The 18,527-nt window shown below is 36.8% G+C and overlaps 1 protein-coding gene across 3 annotated transcripts in view; it reads left to right on the top strand.

Moving 5' to 3' along the window:
* The window catches only part of ATP13A3 (ATPase 13A3), a 35,974-nt gene extending 18,620 nt beyond the window's left edge, over positions 1-17,354 (top strand). For 2 of the 3 annotated variants that reach the window (XM_062498993.1, XM_062498992.1), the window contains 14 exons: positions 148-272; positions 1,173-1,351; positions 1,803-1,925; positions 2,008-2,087; positions 2,761-2,803; positions 2,898-3,007; positions 3,845-3,941; positions 4,812-4,884; positions 5,669-5,846; positions 6,518-6,705; positions 7,135-7,223; positions 7,421-7,501; positions 11,253-11,342; positions 12,813-17,354. In XM_062498993.1, coding sequence (XP_062354977.1) covers positions 148-272; positions 1,173-1,351; positions 1,803-1,925; positions 2,008-2,087; positions 2,761-2,803; positions 2,898-3,007; positions 3,845-3,941; positions 4,812-4,884; positions 5,669-5,846; positions 6,518-6,705; positions 7,135-7,223; positions 7,421-7,501; positions 11,253-11,342; positions 12,813-13,010 — 1,654 coding nt within the window. In that variant the 3' untranslated portion in view covers positions 13,011-17,354. The remainder of the gene's footprint in view (positions 1-147; positions 273-1,172; positions 1,352-1,802; positions 1,926-2,007; positions 2,088-2,760; positions 2,804-2,897; positions 3,008-3,844; positions 3,942-4,811; positions 4,885-5,668; positions 5,847-6,517; positions 6,706-7,134; positions 7,224-7,420; positions 7,502-11,252; positions 11,343-12,812) is intronic. The other variant, XM_062498994.1, reaches the window with a different exon arrangement.
* Positions 17,355-18,527: the final 1,173 nt, after the last annotated feature.

Genomic DNA, 18,527 nt, shown 5'->3' with positions numbered 1-18,527 from the left:
TTTTCACATCACTTTATTTATAAAGAAAACTACTTCATGGTTAAAAATACACATTCTTCTTTACTTTGATAAGCAGAAAATCAGGCATTTAAAGCTACATCTGTAATTGTAAATCTTATAATCTCTTCCTTGTCTCTTTTTCATCAGAGATGCTATTGAAAGCAACATGGATTTTATGGGGTTAATTATAATGCAAAACAAGTTAAAGCAAGAAACCCCTGCTGTACTTGAAGATTTGCATAAAGCCAACATTCGCACTGTCATGGTTACAGGTTAGCATGTAAACATTCTTACTGAAACATCCATCTCTTTTTGATCTTGGTTTAAATATGTCTTTGAAGTCAAACTTTAGTGTCAGTTGGTTTACACTGTGTTTATAGCAACAGGGAAGTTTAGAAACTTGAGAAAATATTCAGACACCAGTCTTTTTCTTTTTGGGTGCCAGTTGCTTTGGTAAGTCAAAGAAACCAGAAAAGGCTTTAATTCCACTTTTGTAGTGGAATTTGTAGTTTTTTCTCCCTAGCTCCAAGTATAAGCTGCTTGATACTGAACTGGGGGATGAAAACTCTTAGAAGTCTTCCAAATCAGGCTATGTTGAAGTCCTAGTCTCATTTTATGACTGAAATTGCTTTGAGCGGGAAGCTGGACTGCATATCCTGAGGGTCCCTACCATTTTGATTTGTACTATGAAAAGTCATTTTGTATTGGATGTTTTCTGGGAGAATGACTTAGATCCTTGTAAGCATGCTAGAAGTCTGTGCTCAGTGTTTTTCTGTACAATATGTGTTTTTTAAATCATACTTGTTGTAATTCTGGAATGTTTTGCTAGGCTAACCGTACAGCTCTGGTTGCATGTTCTGTGACTCTGTAAAAAGCAGTACTTTAAATGGCTGCAGGTTTTCTGCCTGATTTTCCATATATACTAAGATTTGGTCAATAATAGATCTCTGTAGGTCCAAGAAGCACACAAAATTTCTAAGGAACAGGGTTTACCTGGTAGGCTTTGGATGTTGTCTGTAGACTTGGTTTGCTCTGAGGTTGGCACTGGGATGTGGGGCAGTCCTTCTCCTAGTTCTTTACAGGTTTTGTTAGCTTTTCTCTTACAGGGAATATCAGTGTATGATCTTGATTCTTTTCTGACCAAAACCCTTTTAAATACAATTGTTTAACAGGGGATAACATGTTAACTGCTATCTCTGTGGCCAGAGACTGTGGAATGATTCTACCTCAGGATAAGGTCATTATTGCTGAAGCACTACCTCCAAAGGATGGGCAGGCTGCCAGGATCAACTGGCATTATGCAGATACCCTCGCAAAATGCACTAGTTCATCACCAGCCATAAACTCAGAGGTAATATGACCATATCATGCCTTTAGAGTGTAGGCAGTTCATTTTACTGTTCTTTTTATATTATTCCATTAAATAATAAATCTGCTGTTCAGTGTTAATTCAGAATTGATATACTGGTTCTTCAAATATCAAAGACTAGTAAAGCAGCTGGGGGGAGGTAGTTTTTCAACTGTGATATGACATTTGACATTTCATTTGGCAGGGTTATTTTCCCAATGTTTTAATCTGTTAAAACGTCTCTGTCTGCTTGTAGTTGAAACATTAAACCACATTTTCTCAGTAATTTGTAAGTGTTTTTATTGTATGAGTTGTTCTTTTCAAATGACATTCTTATAAACCTAGTCTTGTGTGGGATCTCTAGGAATACCCCTCTGTGTTATTAGCTTGAAATGGTAAGGTGTCTGTGTAAATGTGTAGCATTACTGCTAGAGTATGAAATTACTTTTGATAGGATATTCCAGTTAAATTGGTCCATGAAAGCCTTGAGGATCTCCAGATGACAAAGTACCATTTTGCAATGAATGGGAAATCATTTGCAGTGATTTTGGAGCATTTTCAGGACCTGGTACCCAAGGTGTGTATTTTACTTGAGTATGGGCACTTTCAATGGTGAATAGACTTTCCCAGTGAGCATTAAGAACTCTTCTGTCTTGCAGCTCGTGCTACATGGCACTGTGTTTGCTCGCATGGCACCTGATCAGAAAACTCAGTTGGTGGAAGCTTTACAAAACGTAGAGTAAGTATTTGCTTAAGCATAGAAAGCAGGAGGGTTGAATGTTTTTGGTGTGGTAGGAGACAAAAAGTATTCATGCTGCTAGCTATTTTGGCTAAAGAAAAATGCTGGTCTGATAGAACTCCTTGTGTTGATAGATCAGCCTGTTAGCTAATCTAATAGAATGAGAGTAGTACCATCTGCTGGCTAGTTGGGAAAGTTTCAGACTTTTCATGAAGTTCTAAATAAGAAATATGTATATAAACTGACCAACATTTTATAAAAGCAGTTGCTTGGTTTATGAAACAAAACCATCAAGCATCTTCTGTGTATTACAGAAGTGTAATCAGTGTGACTTGTATTCACATTGGTCAGTATGTGACTGTTGGTATCAGGCCTTGCAGCCCTACAAAGTACTACAGAAGTGTCATTGCCTAGAGCAAAGATTTTTTTAGACCACCTTGGGATGACAGAGAGCTTATAAACCATTTGATTGACATGTCATTGTCATGTTACTTTTCCATCTACTTCCCTGTATGTATAACAGGAACAGTAATTGATTTCAGCGTCAATGATCACTCATTGTTATGCAAACCCTGAATAACTCAAAGTAATATAGAAGCAATTAATAAAATAAGCTAAATGAACCATGTTTGGAGAATGGTCCAGAATGCTGATGTGTGTTTGGTTTTTATAGTTACTATGTGGGCATGTGTGGAGATGGAGCAAATGACTGTGGGGTAAGTATATTTTTATTTTACATACAGAACCATTCAGTTAAATTGTACAGCTGAAGGAAGTTCTAAATGGTCTCTATTTCAATGTTCCTGGCAGGCACTAAAGAGAGCACATGGTGGTATATCTCTGTCTGAACTTGAGGCTTCTGTGGCATCACCATTTACTTCCAGGACACCCAGTATTTCCTGTGTGCCAAAGCTGATCAGGTAATGCTATTCACTGTGGACTAAAAAGTGTCTGTGGAACTCATTTTGCATGCTCTTTTTTAGTATATGTTTGATGCTGTAGGAAACCAGTGTGAGCTACAGAACAATCCGTACATTTTAGTGGTTCTGTTTCTTTAATGAAGGTACTCTGAGAAAAGCCTTGCCATATCATGATTTATTATTATGTAAAATCCTTTGTCTATGTAAAATTAATTTTTCAAAGCATGACCGAGGTTCTACACATTGTCTTTAATTTTGTATTAGTGACTTTGCTAGTTTCCATAAAGGCTGTGTGTAATTGCAAGCAGTAAAAATCTTCAGATAATTGCTCAGCACCATACAAAGTAGAAGACACATTTTCTAAATAGGGTTTGACCAATGTTTTGACTCTAGAATTGGAAGTTAGGTAACGGTTTTGGATAAAGGTCAGCCAAAGAAGAATGTAGGAGTTTGTAGGAAGCTAGTGAAGTAATGCATTATCAGAAACATTTCTGAAGTCAGCAGCTCTGTGGCTGACTTTGTGTTCATTCAATCCATGTAGTAATCTAATGCTTCATAAATGCTTGTGTAAAAAGACTTAAATTTTAAAACCTCTGTTGAAAAACCACATGAAGTCCAAAGAGAACTGAAGTTAGTGGCTGAGTTTAGAAGACATTCCCACAGCTTTGTTGCTGGGGGAAGTGTACCATTCTAACTCCTGTTTCTCTCCATGTGTATAGCCTGATGTCCCTCAAAGGGTTTGCTGGTGTGTTTAATTGCAGCTAACATTTTGGTAGGCAGAACTTAACTGCTTGCACAGAAAGCTTTGTAGTTACATGATTGTGTATGTTTTGACAGGGAAGGCCGTGCTGCTTTAATAACTTCCTTCTGTGTGTTTAAATTCATGGCATTATACAGCATCATCCAGTACATCACTGTTACTTTGCTGTATTCTGTAAGTATTCTGTAAATACCTATGCAGTGTCAGCATACTTCAGAGATTTGAAAGTTGGTAGATATTTAATACAAATTATTGCAAGTCCCTTTGAGTACAACACATGCATTCAATAATACATTTAGACTAAAAGTATTGTTGGTATTTTGTGTGGTAATTTTTTCCACATTAACTGTACAAAATACATGGCAGTATCTGTTTAGAAAAGGCATTGGCTGTGAAAAGAAAGTCTCTACAGTGGGAAGACCAAATAAGCATATATACAAAGCAAAAATACAGATTTCAGTTATTTAAAAACTTTCAGCATTTTGAAACAGCCTATTTTTTTTTTAAAGGGCAACGCATTCCTTTTATGTTAGAATTTAAAGAAACTGGAAGTACTGTTTGGTGGGGGGGGAAGCAAAGTGAATATTTCCTGTTCATATTATTGGTTTCACATTAGTGGCACCTGATAGAAATCCTGTATTTTAATTTGTATTCTGAGCAAGTTAAAGGTGCAGAGTATTAAAGGACTTTTGGGGTGGAAATTTTAACACCTGTATGAGTACATAGTAAGGCCTTGGTGTTTAAAGAACAGTAGGCCTAAGCTATAATTGCATTGGTATGTAAGATTCAATAATACAATTTTGATTACAAACAAATTTCAATTAGAAATAGCTTGTGCGTCTTGAAAAGGAAATTGTTTCATACCATGATACTTGGGGAATTGTTCTGTGTACTCAGGACTCCTGCAGGTGAAGGAGGTCAGTTTGACAGGATATTGTCTTGTTTATAGAGTGAAATTCAAAAAATTAATTTTGTAAGAGTGTCAGTATAATTTTTTTCTGGTGTGAAGAAATTACCGATGTTTCATTTGTGGTTTCTCTCCAGATCCTGAGCAATTTGGGAGATTTCCAGTTTCTCTTCATTGATTTGGCAATCATTTTGGTGGTTGTCTTCACTAGTAAGTACTGTACTGAATTACCATTGTGGCTTTTGCTTGCTCAGATTTTCTTTAATATCTAATTACATGTGGTTTTGAGAAAACACCGTGATATACAGTGAAAATGTTATGACTGTTACATCTATGCATTAAGAAACCCAAACCACCACTGTGTATTGAGTTAGATTCATCTGAAATTAGTGAAATGTCCACTTACAAGAAGCAGGTTGTGGGCACGATCTTGGGGAACTAAGTCTTCACAGTACAGGAAGCTGTTTTGAAATCAAAACAGGAGTTATTGCAATATCATCTTGCTCAAATGTTTCCTTGCATTTTTACTTTGAACTTCTGTCCACAAGATGTTACACTCAAAGTATTGCCTAGTGAAACATTTGATTCCACATACAAACCTAGCATTCAATTCACTGGCTAACAGTAGAATTCCATTTTCAAATTTAGTAAAAACATCTGAATTGAATCAATGGCAATCCAGAATTGAGGAGGCAAGCTGTAAGTCCTTGTGCCAGACAAAGGGAATTTGGCCAGACACTACTAATTCCTTGTGTCTCACTGCTGCTTCTGTCCCCTGTTATGCTATGCTGCTGGGGAACCAGCCTGTAGAAGGCACTGTGGCGTTGTTCTAGGGCTCTATGGTCTTTTCAAGGTGGTTTCACATTTGCAGTTCTGGACTAAATTTTAAAGTGATGTCATGAGCAAGCCATTCTAATCCCACAGAATGTGAACAGGATAACTCTTGAAAACCATAATGATGCAATGTGTCATTTGTTTTTTGTTCTCTTTGCAGTGAGTCTGAACCCTGCTTGGACAGAGCTTGTTGCACGAAGGCCTCCATCAGGTCTTATCTCAGGTCCACTTCTGTGTTCCGTGTTGTCTCAGATCATCATCTGCCTTGCTTTCCAAACCTTGGGGTTCTTTTGGGTCAAACAGCAGTCCTGGTATGAGCCTTGGGCAGCAGACTCTGAGTAAGTGTTTCTGTGGCTCTGTGCAGGATACAGTAGTGATTGGAAAGCTGTAGGCAATAATTGCTCTTTTCTTTCTTGACCCTCCCTTTGGCAACTTTGAAAAGAAAGCTTCTCTTATGGCAGCTTGATAGTCTGATTTTTCTGTGAAAAGCATAGTAATGTATGAGAGCTACCCAGTGGCTGAAAAGCAAAATTGGGTCAGAATCAGATGGCTTGGTCTAATGACTCTTCAACTTTGGGACAGATGAGGTAGAAATTTGAAATTTATGGTTAAGATCTGTTTTATCTCTTTCATGTTATAGAGCTTTTCTTTCCTGTTAGAGTTACAGTAAATTAACTTCATATTTTTGAAAATGAAGAAGTGTTTTAATTTTGGGGTTTTTTTTTGATTGTAGTGTTTCTTTACCTGTCTCTGAAGTCTGTCTACAATTTTAGTTTGTAAACAGTTTATATAGAAAATTTACAAACTGGCAGCGTAAAAGAGCTCTAATGTCTGAATTCACAAAAACAGTCTCTGCTGCAGTTTTGAATTATTTCTTACTACCTGTAGTATGTTCTCAAGTTTAAGTTTTTTTACTACTGTAAATTTGTTCTGTCATTATTTTTGTAAATAAGTGGGCCCTATTTGCCTCTTCTCCATAACTCAGTGCTCAATGTTTTTTGTGTTGTAGTGCATGTAATGTGTTGGACACCAAGAACACCAGCTCTGCACACCATGGGAATGAGACTATTCATGATGAACATTACATAAAAAATTATGAAAACACAACTTTGTTTTTTATATCCAGCTTTCAGTACCTCATAGTGGCAATTGTCTTTTCTAAAGGAAAGCCCTTTAGACAGCCATGCTACAAAAACTGTAAGTCCTTTCTTAGTATATACAGTTCCAAATAAAACTCCCAAGAGACTGTGCACTTGTTGACAATTCTGTTATGCCACTTCAGGAGTAATAGTGTTGCTAGGAGATCATAGTGCAGTTATTCTCTCATAATCACAGCTAGAAATAAGGAAATATTAAACTGTATGGAGAAATTTGTATTAATAGTTCCTTAATTTGTAGAAGTATATGTGTGTGTATTTAGACTCCACAAGTGAGCCAGAGAGGAGTCAGGACTTCTCTCTCTTTGTGGCTATCAGCACAACTAGTATTGCCCAAATTTGCCTGGAAGGGCTTTAGGGGGAGAAGAGAATTTGTTTCCAGACTGTAATGAACTTTTGATACATGTTAAAACTGTCTAAAACTCTTGATTGTGAGATGGTCCAATTAATTTCTTTTCTTCTTTTACAGTTCTGTTTGTTTTATCTGTTATAGTTCTTTATGTCTTCATATTTTTCATCATGTTGCATCCTGCTGAACCTATTGATGAATTTCTTGAGGTGAGAATCAGCAGATCTGTGCGTATGTCAGCTCCCTAAAGGAACTGATGGGCTGCCTTTGGGGCAAGCATGACCCCTGCAGAGCTTTAGCTTCACATCACTGGGTGGGGAAGGGAGAATTTATAATGCTGAGTCTGTTTTGAAGGTGTGTTTACTTCACATGTATGTTTCTAACCTTTGGCAACTTGTTTCCACAGCTTGTGTGTGTGCCACCAGAGTGGCGCCTAAGAATTGTCATCATTGTTATTCTAAATGCAGTTGTATCCGTGCTGACAGAGGTAAGCAACCCACATGGGAAAAGTGCTTCTCTTTTAAGTATTTCTTTTTTCAGGGTGTACATTTGCTTTTTATATAGAAGGTCACTCTTCACAGCATGCCAATATAAGTGGCTGCTGTTTTCTTATTAATTGTGTATTTCTGCAAAAGTCCTTGTAAAGTAGATTTAATGTGTCAAGACTTTCTGTGTCTAAAGTTTAATTTTTAAATGTTTTTTTATTAAAAAATTGGGGTGAGGAGGAAGTTGAAAGACTTAATAATTCAACTATTTCGTATTAAAATACTCCATTTTTATTTTCTGTGTTAGTTCAGAATAACAACATACTAGAGAACTATCTAAAATCCTTAGGGAAGCCCCCCCCTCCTTCATTTGGATCCCCCTTCCTTCATTTTGGATACACATAGCTTATTGTTCAGGATAATGCATGTCTGTGTAACTATTGTCTGATATGATCAAAGTCCAGAAGTAGAGATGTTCATGCAAATCTGCTTTTTCCATCACTGAGCTTGTCTGAAGTCAGTCACTCTGGATGTTGACCTCTTCTGCTGTAATTCCCAGAGTTAGTGTGTGCAGAAACATGCCCTCCCTACCTTTCATCCAGGTGCCTTGTTTTTGTTTCCAAGAATCAAAGTTGGACAGATAAATCTTCCAGAAGAAGTCTGAATTCACAGTCAGTTATTTATTCCTGTGGTTAGTTCTTCTCCCTGTTAACTGATGTGTCATTTCCAACCTGAATATGTTTGGGTTTTGGTTGCAGTCATGAGTCACTTTTTTCCCTGCAAGATGAAAAAGCCTTCCAACATTATCTAGTGCTTGCACGCTACAATTATCTCTTTTTACTGTGTAACATTTTCTGCAGCTTCTAATCAGTATTTCCATTGCAATGTGAGGGATTGCTATCAATGTAACCAGCATAATACTTGCTTAGATCATATAATTGTGGCCTTCAAGGAGTACTACAGCATTAATATTCTGTCCAATTGACACATTTTTTTCCCCCTTTATTAGTGACCAAGTAAAAATTGACTCAAAGGGTTTTTTTCAGATACTTGAAACAAAATTGTCATGGTTTTGTGCTTAAAATGTTATTCCAAATGGAATTTGCAAAATATGCTGTTAGGTTGCTGCCTATTGGAACACGTTTTTGTGTTTTCACATGGCAGGTGACAACTTGTCCTTTTCAAAACATGTCAGTAGACGTTAGTTTTCTTGGCCTCTTGACTTGTTAACAAGTTTATCCACTATTAAAGCTCCTGTGCCTTTCTTATGTTGTCCTTTTGTACTCTTAACTCTTCCTGTGATGATTTTCCTTTATGCCCTTGAATTTTCTTTTTTTTTCCGCATTAGTGAATGCTTAATAGGTTTTTTTTTGCTTCCTTTTGTTTGTGAAAAGTCAAATTTTATGTATATTGCTGTCTTTACCACTGAAAGAAAATAGCTATTCTGAAGCTTTGGAATCATGCCCTTTTTTTTTTTTGTCTTCTGATAAATACAGAACAAACCTCCTAGACAGAAATATTTTTTTCCTATTGAAATTTCAATTTTCAGTCCAGCGATAAAGATTACTGAGAGAAATAATTTGCCATCTGCTTGAAAACTCCTTTGTTCTGCAGGTGATCTTGTAACTTTTCTAGAATCTGGTGGTGTTTCTGTTCTGGATGCGTAAGGGCTCCAGTAGAAAGTCTGTACAATGTGCCAATCCATGTATAAGCACATGGCTCTTGAGGATAAATGGTTCTCCTCTGGTTTAAAAATGTGTTCATAAAGCTCCACTTCTGGGCCCTGTTGGTTGTCACATCAGCCTGAAAACTTGTGAATTTCTACTAAGCATCACCTAAGCAATGTTATTAGCTACTGACTCTGTTCTTTCACCCAGTGTTTCAAAACTCACCCCACTCTTTTTCCTATGCAGGTTTGAGTTAGCATCTTTCTACACTTCAGTCATTTAACTTTCGGTACCAAAACTGCAGGGGTAATTTAGCGTATTTCTTTTAAACAGACTTTCCTATTTATCTTGCTGCCTGTACTTTAGTAATAAAATAGAAGTACCTATTTCTTGGCACTAATTGTTTGGGCTGTTATGCTTTGTCTTAAACCAAGTTTCTTCCACTTTTTAGGTGTAAGTTGAATTCTTTGTTATGGAAGATTTGTTTTACTGTACAGCAGGTGTCCCAACAGAACTGTTGTCTAGCAATCCTCAAAACCCAAACCTTGTTTTACAATGCACAGTTCGCCTTCCATAACTTCAGCCCACTGCTTGAACTGCATTTGCCCAGTTCCAGCAGTGCTACTCTACACTCCCTAAAGCTTTGTCATGTGGTGCCACCTACTTGAATCCAGTGTGTTGTGTAGAAATCCCAGGCTATTTCTTTCCTTCATTTCCAGTATAGCTCATTGTCTTTTTCTCCCTGTGTGCCTGGCTGGATTTTCTGCTCCTTACACTTTTCACTGCAGATTTAGTGGGTGCCACAGGCCACATTCTTAGTATCTGGAAGAGGCCCCTGGTGGCAGCTCCTTCTGTCTTTTAACAAAGTACCCTGTATTTCATCTAGAGTTTGTTCTGTTATCCCTCAGGAACTGCCTCTTTAAGTATCTCATGATTATGAGATACATGAGGAATTGGATCTTCTTTAGTCACACCTGCCAGTGTGACACTTCTGTGTCATACTATGATCATATGTAGTTTTGTCATTCCTTCTACAACAGGAATAGTTTCTGACTGTGGTTGTTTTCTGTTCATTTTCTGAAATGCTCTGAAAAGCTTTTACTCCTTCCATGTGGGGGCCAGACTAGGTTCACAAAGCATGCAGATTCTTTCTACCAGATGATAGAAAATATTGCACAACAAAGGCAGATCCTAGCAGCTGTTCCTCCTTACCCCTGATGCCTGGCATAGACATGCTTAAACCAGACTGGCTTCAAAAATGAACATCTAACAAGCTGAAGATTTGTTGGCTGATACTTTAGAAAAGCACTACCAAATTCTGGTATATTATAAAATCACAAGCATTATAAAAATCTGTTACAAAAGTCTGACTAATCAGCTCCCCATTTTCAATGGCAGAGGTTAGTCAGATGTTAGAAATGGAATCTGTCCAAGGATCAGAGCTGTAGACTCGAGGCCATGGATTGTAGAGGTTCACACCTGTGTTGCCAGATTTGCTTAAAGCTCCTGAGTCTGCCCACACAGCTGTATGAGGATAACCAGATGTGCTCAACATACTATTCAAGTTCTGCCCTCTTTTAAAAAAACCTGGAATTATACCTACCAAATTCCTTCATTCCTGCTGGTGGCTCAGCTTTGCCACTCCACTGCTGCTTTTCTGAGAATGTCACTGGTTTAAAACAGATTATGTAAAAAGCATAGCTCCAAAATGAAATGAAGTGTAATGTTAAAGATGGTTTATGGGGAAACTGCTCTAAGCACTCCTGTCTTCATGTGGTGCTTCACAGGTTTTTAGAGTATTGAAACACATGTGTATTTATGGTTTTTACACATATCGTTGGATGACGTTTTGGTCATTGTTGCTATTGATTTTAGAGTACACGTTCATAGTCTTAAATTTTGTGTGATCACTTTAATAATGAAAATGTTTATCACAAAAGTACCAACAAGTAGCATAAACTCTCCATTTTGCTTGCCACTGAGTTATGCCTAATGCACTGTTTCAGGTTTTATTTGTAATGTGCACACTAACAACAAATGATCATTAGTTTCTTTAACTCTTCCCACTCACTGTAATGTCTCACAGAATGTGCTCCTTGATATGATCCTTTGGAAGGTTGTGTTCAATCGAGACAAACAAGGAGAATCTCGCCTCACCATACCCCAGCCGCCTCAGGTTGGAGACGAGTATTTTGCTGTCCTCATTAGAGTGCATGTGGATTAATTTGGTTTTGTCTCTTATCTATAAGTGTCTGTTGCCTTATCTTTAACTTAAATCTGCTTAAATTAGACTTCTGTAACTGGAATATTAAAAGCAAAGACTTTTGGGTCTGTATTTTTTCCTGTATTGATGCTTTAAGATTTAGTGTGTGTGCAAGAACTGTAAAACAAACCTAGAGTATTGCTTTAAGACTTTTCTCACTTCATCTTTACTTCCCACATTAGCAAATTTTATTTGTGGTGTCACAAATCAGCATGCTAGGACTGGGAACATCTTGATTTGCTTAGAAGCAATTAAAATAATTTAGTTTAGAGTTTTAGGTCATTGTCTGAGAGCAGTAATTTTCAGCATGCACAAATGAAACAAAACAAGATGGCAAATGAAAGTACACTGTTACTACTTCAAACGGTTTAGGACTCTGAAAGATTTTTCAGGTGACCATGAATTATGGTCTAATCTGCCCCTTCCGCAGTTAATATATTAAGGAAATCTATGTGAATCCCATAAAAAAACAGCTTTACTTTAAGCCTGTTGGCTTACTACTTTTGGCTGATTATTATACATTTGTGCTTGCTAGAATTACAGTGGTTTATTTCTCAGCACTTCATTTTATTAAATGTATTCACTTCAGATTTACATTTGTCCTTTTGAGGTTGTTATAGAACAAGTTGTTTTGTGTTCGCTGAAGAATGGAAACTGTGTTCAAGGCTCACATTTGTTTCAGTTCAGCAACTGATAGATATTTAGAGCATGATGAAAACTATAGAATATATTACCATTAAAATGTCAGCCCTGCAAGCTATAGGTGTTGTCTGAGACATGAGAGGGATTCAGTCTCAAGAGTGAGGAATGGTGTTTCTTCTCCCCAGCTGATTAAATTACATGCATTTAAGACTGGGAGAGGAAACATAGGAAGGAAGACTTAAGTTCAATAATATGTGTCTTTTTCAATAGCTATTAATACCTGCAGTATTTAGATTTCACATTCCAGCAAGTTAAATTCTGCTACTTTTGTCTGACTGGCTGTCTTCAGTTTAACAATTATAAAGTGTGTTGGGATTTTGGGAATTTACTTTTTCTAGACCAGGCTTTTATTCTCCAACAAGTAGTTTATTCCCTGTTCTATCTGTGATTATTGAAATTATTTTAAAATATGCATAAAAACTGTTGGTGGTCTTAGATGTTACAATAATGTGAAATACTTGTTCTTTTCCTTAATGTTTTTTGAATGCCATCACTACCATAGTATGTAAGTGATGACACAACAGAAGAGTTACTGTACCACAGGTCCAATCCAATGTGATAATGAAATAGTAAATTAAAGACTGGAATAATAGTTTTTCTTCAAGCAGTTTACTGTATTGTTGCTGACCTTTTTTTTTTTTTGTTATCTAATCCAATTTTCAAATCTGTTCATTTCTGCAGGAGGCTGGGGACCGCTGTGGAGTCTGTTTCCTTTCTTCCCTGTTTGGTTGTAAAGAGAAGACACCAAAAGCCAAGTATATGCACCTAGCTCAGGAACTGCTGGTTGATCCAGAATGGCCACCAAAACCCAGGACAACAACAGAAGCAAAAGCACCATCCCAAGAAAATGGTTCATATCAAATCATCACTGTAACGTAGCAGTGGATCTTGGTGGCATGTATCTTTAATAGTATTCAGAAGAATGTAATTTTAAGGCTTTATTTGAAACTACAGTGTGCTAAATGTCAAATTCTAATGCAGATATTTCCAACTGTTTTGTTTCTCTGAATACAGAATTCAGAGCCAGGTGTCTTATGGCTGTACATTTTAAAAATGTAAGTTACTTTAGGCAGAACAAAAACGATTGTGTTTCCTTCCACCTTCTTTCAGATTTTGTTGTTCCTAAATGAGATGCATTTGAAGGTTTAAACTGCAAGGCAGTTAAAACAGGTTCACATTATTTGCCTGGAGTATCTTAATAGTTGTTCTAACGTGCTTATCTGGGCATGTGTTCATGTAAACCCTATGATGTGATGGTTTCATGGCTGTGCTAGAGGTGCATAATAACCTTGCCGTGATTTTGGGGGTTTTTGTGTTTGGTTTTTGGGTTTGTTTTTTTTTTTGGTTGATTTGGGTTATTTTGCTTGTTTAGTTGGTTTTTATTTGACGGATGAAAAGTTTTGTGCCTCAGAACAGTTCTAAAGTTTGTGTGTGTACCTCTGAAGTTTTTCCCTATTAGTAATGAGTGTTTCCAGGTGTAATGTTTGAATTCTAAGTTCAGTTCTTTAGTCTGTCACAGCAGGAAATGGGATTGTTGTAGAAGCAATATGCTCTGTCTTTAAGAAATAAGCATATTGCTTTCATGTGGATTCTTAACTTCTTTTCTAGCTAACCACAGGGAAGGGCTTAGGTGGCCTCCAGGAGAGCAGCCATACACTAAAGTTTTTGGAGAAAGAAGGGTGGAAGATCTAAACACTTTCTTCTATGTCATGTTTTATTACATTTAGCTATGCATTTCTCCATAGACCTTGCTTTTTCCAGCAGAAGGGTTGGATTATCCCTTTGTGGACCATGTTTTATTTGTAAATCTAAAGGTAATTTTCTTATATGCCTTGAAGTAGTAAGGCCAGAGTTACTGCTCCAAGGGGTGTGGGAGTGGGGTCTATTGTCACATGCCCACATGTGGGATTTGTGCACGTTGAGAGTACAGGCATTTTGAAGAGTCTGTTGGTGTCTTAAGCACTACATGTAGCTGTCTGAAACAAAATTTAGAGAAAACTGAGCTAAAGTCTGTCTTGCTGCAGAACTATAAAGCTTATACAGATTCTATTTATTAAAAAAAAGAAGGAAAAAAAAAGAAAAAAAAAAGCTTGTATCACCACTAATGCTGCTTAAGCACTAGGGGTAGCCATACATCATTTTGCCATGAGGCAGTATCAGAACACAAGACCACTAGAAAAATAGGTCTACAAAGAAGTAGAGGCAGACAGAACTTTGACTTGCAAGGTTTAAAACTTTTTTTTTTTTTTTTTTACCACGAATTGCTTATCTCCAAACCATTGTCAACTTCATAAATATTTGGAAAAGTCTTCCTTGGTGTCTTTGGCAAGATAAATACTGAGTCTTGATCAGTCTATTTTTGACCAGGGCAACTAACTGGTCCAGACACCTCCAAGCTTTGGGAGGGGATCTGGGGTCTGAAGAAGTCATGATTCTGTAGGGATCCTTTAGAGAAGGAAGTCAGGTTCTTTAGAGTAGTTGTGGAATGAGGGCCTCAAACTCACTGGCTGGCTGGGATTGTTTTGAAGTGTGTATATTCTGATGATGGAATTTGAGGTTTTGATGTTAGGGATTTTTTTCTTTCTTCCTTTTTTTTTTCTGGCTTGTCTTGTTTTGTTTTGTTCTTTTAAATTCCTGTGGAGACAATTCCATTCCAGCCTTGTTTTAATAAGCAGAATTTTTCAGATCAGGCCTAATTCCCTTGTGCTGTTCTGTAATGCAGTTATGGACAGTGTGCCCTGCTGCTTATAGAATCATTAAGGTTGGAGAAGACCTTCAGGATCATCAAGTCCAACCATTAACCATTTAATGTCAATCATGTTGTGGTTTCTGCAGTGTTGAATATACTGTGCCAACAGGGAATTTCAAAGTGGTGCTAAATGGTTTGGAAGACCTTTTCCTAGAACTTGGTTGTTGAAGTTATTGCTCCTCCTAAATAGTATGCATATGGTGTACTATCTTCCAGTCCAGCTGTCAACTCTTTTCCTGATTTCTGTTGTTGTTGTTGTTGTTTGTTTTTGAGGAGTAGAGCAGGGGGAAAGGGGGAAGTGGTTTTCTTAGCATTCATTCAACAGAGCAATGTTCTTATTATTATCCTGACTTCATAAGGTCATAAACATCAAACAACATTGGTAGCTTTTAAAAGGTCTGCAAACATTGGATACATTAATTAGTCATGAACCTGAGTCAGTTGGCTAATTTCTGCTGATGTTGATTTTACAAAACCTTTGTAGCATGGAATAACTGATGAAGAATAATTCTTAGCTGCATAAGTAGTATTCAAATCTAAACAAAAATAATATTTTAGTTGAAAAATATTATGAAGCTATGCATCTTGGACCTGGGAGCTGTGACTTATCCTTAAATGCATAAGCTTCTGCTTTCCTTTTCGTTGACCATTTTAGATTTGCTGTTTCATGAGAACTGAAAGAAAATATTTTGTCTTTCCCTTTTATATGCTTTTGCTTAATACTTTCCTAAACTGATAATTTCTCTAAGCTTGTTTGGTTTCTGAAGCTAGGTTTTCAGTCTTACTCTAGTTTATTAGACTTAACTAGAAAGTGAAGAGGAAACAGCTGTATTAAGGTGGGCTTGTCTTCGGAGAACATTTTAGGGAACTCTTACTAAAACAGAAATTGCCAAGTGTCTCCACTTAACTGAGTGGCTAATGGCTCATGAGCGTCACAAACTTGAATGTTTTGCAAATGGGAGCTTGTTTCCTCCAGGTCTGTGTTCAGGGTTGGTAAATGTTCCTGAGGTTGCATGCTTGAGCTCTGACGCTTAGTCAATAATAATAAATCAGCTTTTCTGAGAATCCGTATTGTTATTGCAAGTTCAGCCACAAAATAAGCTTTTGCATTTTCTGCAATTATTGGGATTTATGCCTTCCTGCCCAAGATCTGAATTTGACCACCTATAATTTTTCTCATTTTGAGCAGTTTAGTTTTTCTGGTTTTCAGAAATGCAGCAAACTAGATCTGCACTAGTGTATTCAGTTTCTGTTTTGAAGTAAGATGAAATTCATTTTGTAGTGCAAAAAAAACCTCTTTCAGTGTTCATCTTGGAAATCTAAATTCAGGTGAACAGACCAAGTTAGTGAGCTCCACTAAATACTGGGTAGACATTTTCTTCCTGCTGTATATTTTGGCCTTATGTTGAGGAGTTTGATTTATTATTAAATTATTTGTGTATGCAGACTTCAATCTGTACGTATTTTATTTTGATGTATTAGAACTTGTAAATATTACTGATTTTTAAATATTATTTATGCGCATACTTAAAGGACTGGTCTATCCAGAAAAGCAGTTGCTAAATAATAAATGTTACTTTTTAGAAATAAATTACAAGATCATGAAATTGTATATCCCTCAGGGTTATTTTTAAAATTTTTTTCTTCCTTTCCCTTCAGATTCAATTAGCTGTAACTGTAGTTTCATGTACTATAGAACTAAATCTACTGTAAAAAGAAAATGCTGCAAATTATGCTTGAATAGAAGCGGTAGAAAAAACCCACAGAACTGACTGTCCATATTCATTGTAACTTTAAATTGGAAACTCTTACTGTTGCACTTTTAAAAAAGTTGTTGGATTTTTAATTATATTTATTTTTTTCTTTCTTCATGAAGGTTGTGCTGAACAGTCATCCCAAATTGGGTAAATAATCCTGTACTGTATATGTGTATATGCAGTATAATACTAAGCAGATGTGGAGTCCTTTTTATGCTGCAAATTTTTAAAGCTTATGTTGGTCATCACAAAATGAGAGAGCTCAAGTCCTGTAGGATTTCTCCCATGAAATTCTGAATTGTAAACTTAGGGTTTTGTATGTCTAAGGGAAAGCTGTGGGTTTTTGACAATTTTTAGAGTCTTGAATAGGTTGATTTTATATACAGTAAAGCTTCAGGTTTTTAAAACTATTTTCAACAAACTGCAGCTTGTTTAATAATTATGTGAACCAGAAACTACTTAGTTTGTCATTAATTCCTCAAGCCTAACACAGATTAAAATATTCATCATTACAGCACTCTCTAGAAGCTCAGCTTCCTTTTATTTTTAAATCTGAAATGATACTACATCTTTGTATTTAAAATATGTATTGCTGCTCTAGAATGGTACCCTGTTGTCAAGAGGCATACATAAATAACTGTACAATAGAATTGTAAATAGACTTGTAAATCATTTTTGTGACTGAAGCTCTTTGAAAATAAAATTTAATTGAATGGATTTTTTAACTCTTCTCATTAGTTTCATGAAATTGTTTTAATTATTCTTTATAGAATTATATCCAAAGCTTGTTGAAGAACGCAGACTTAGCCATGAAAGCAGAGGGACTATGTTGTTCAGCACCTCTGTGTTTTTGCAGGTGGGGGTGGGAAGGGTGCCTGCTGTGTTAGTGTTCTGCAGGGAGATCACACTGACTGCAGCTTCACCTGGTGGCTTAGGAGAGCCATTCTAGAGCCAGACCTTGTACATGTCATACTAAATTGTTTCCACCTTCGGTTATTCAGATGTTCCTTCTGCTTGGACACGCGGGAGGCATGATCTGAGCTGTCTCCGTCATCTTCAGAAAAATCATGTGGAAATTAAGACATCTTTTCTATCCTGTGGATCACCTTCCATTGAAACAGTCATTGGCAGAGCACATTATTTTAAACTTGAAAACAAGATACTTAAAATACCTTTTTGCTTAATAACAAAAACTTAGTCTCTCAATTTCAAGCTTCTGTTTTTAAAACTTAGCTTTTCTCTTTCAGAATCCTACAGGTTTTAGGTTTTGTTGACCTGCCGGAAGACTTTGAGGAAAAACAGAAACTAAATGTCAACCTTGGAATGCTTAGTCAAAGCATTAAGTAAAAAGCCCCTTCATTCCTTAATGAAACTGCTTTGACTCCAATCCTGCAAGAAATTAAAAGTCAGAGCAGCACTGTGAAGGTATGAGCCCTTGGTATAAAGTGGATGTGTCCACTCCTTCAAAACCTATGCAGCAGACCAGTGACAAATTGGAAATTTCTGCTCACATCTCACATTGAAATGTAGATTTCTGACTTCACTCAGATTTGCTTTGGGTTGTGTGAAGCATATACTCCAATATCACTGCCAAAGAAGCTGCAAGGGGATTTTCTGCCATTGGGTGTATGACTTAAAACTTTCTCCTGTTATGTGAGTTGCTTCAAGCCCTACTTTTGGAGTTACGTACAGCCTGTGGAAGTTGGTTGCTTGAACAATTGAAGGCAAAAATCTGCTCTGAAGCTTCAAAATATTGTTTGGCCTTTGTCCTGTCTCAGTAACTGGGCAAATATGGGTGAAAGTGTTATCTAGAGGATGCGTTTTGCTGTTTTACTTCCCATTTAAAGTGCAGTGTCATGGTGAAGCCTGATTGCCTGCTCTGCTCCTAGT

This window comes from Cinclus cinclus, chromosome 10 (genome assembly GCF_963662255.1).
Source record: "Cinclus cinclus chromosome 10, bCinCin1.1, whole genome shotgun sequence".
Classification (NCBI taxonomy): Eukaryota; Metazoa; Chordata; class Aves; order Passeriformes; family Cinclidae; genus Cinclus; species Cinclus cinclus.
The sequence above is the reverse complement of the archived record's forward strand: the minus strand, read 5'-3'. Positions and strand labels throughout refer to the sequence as shown.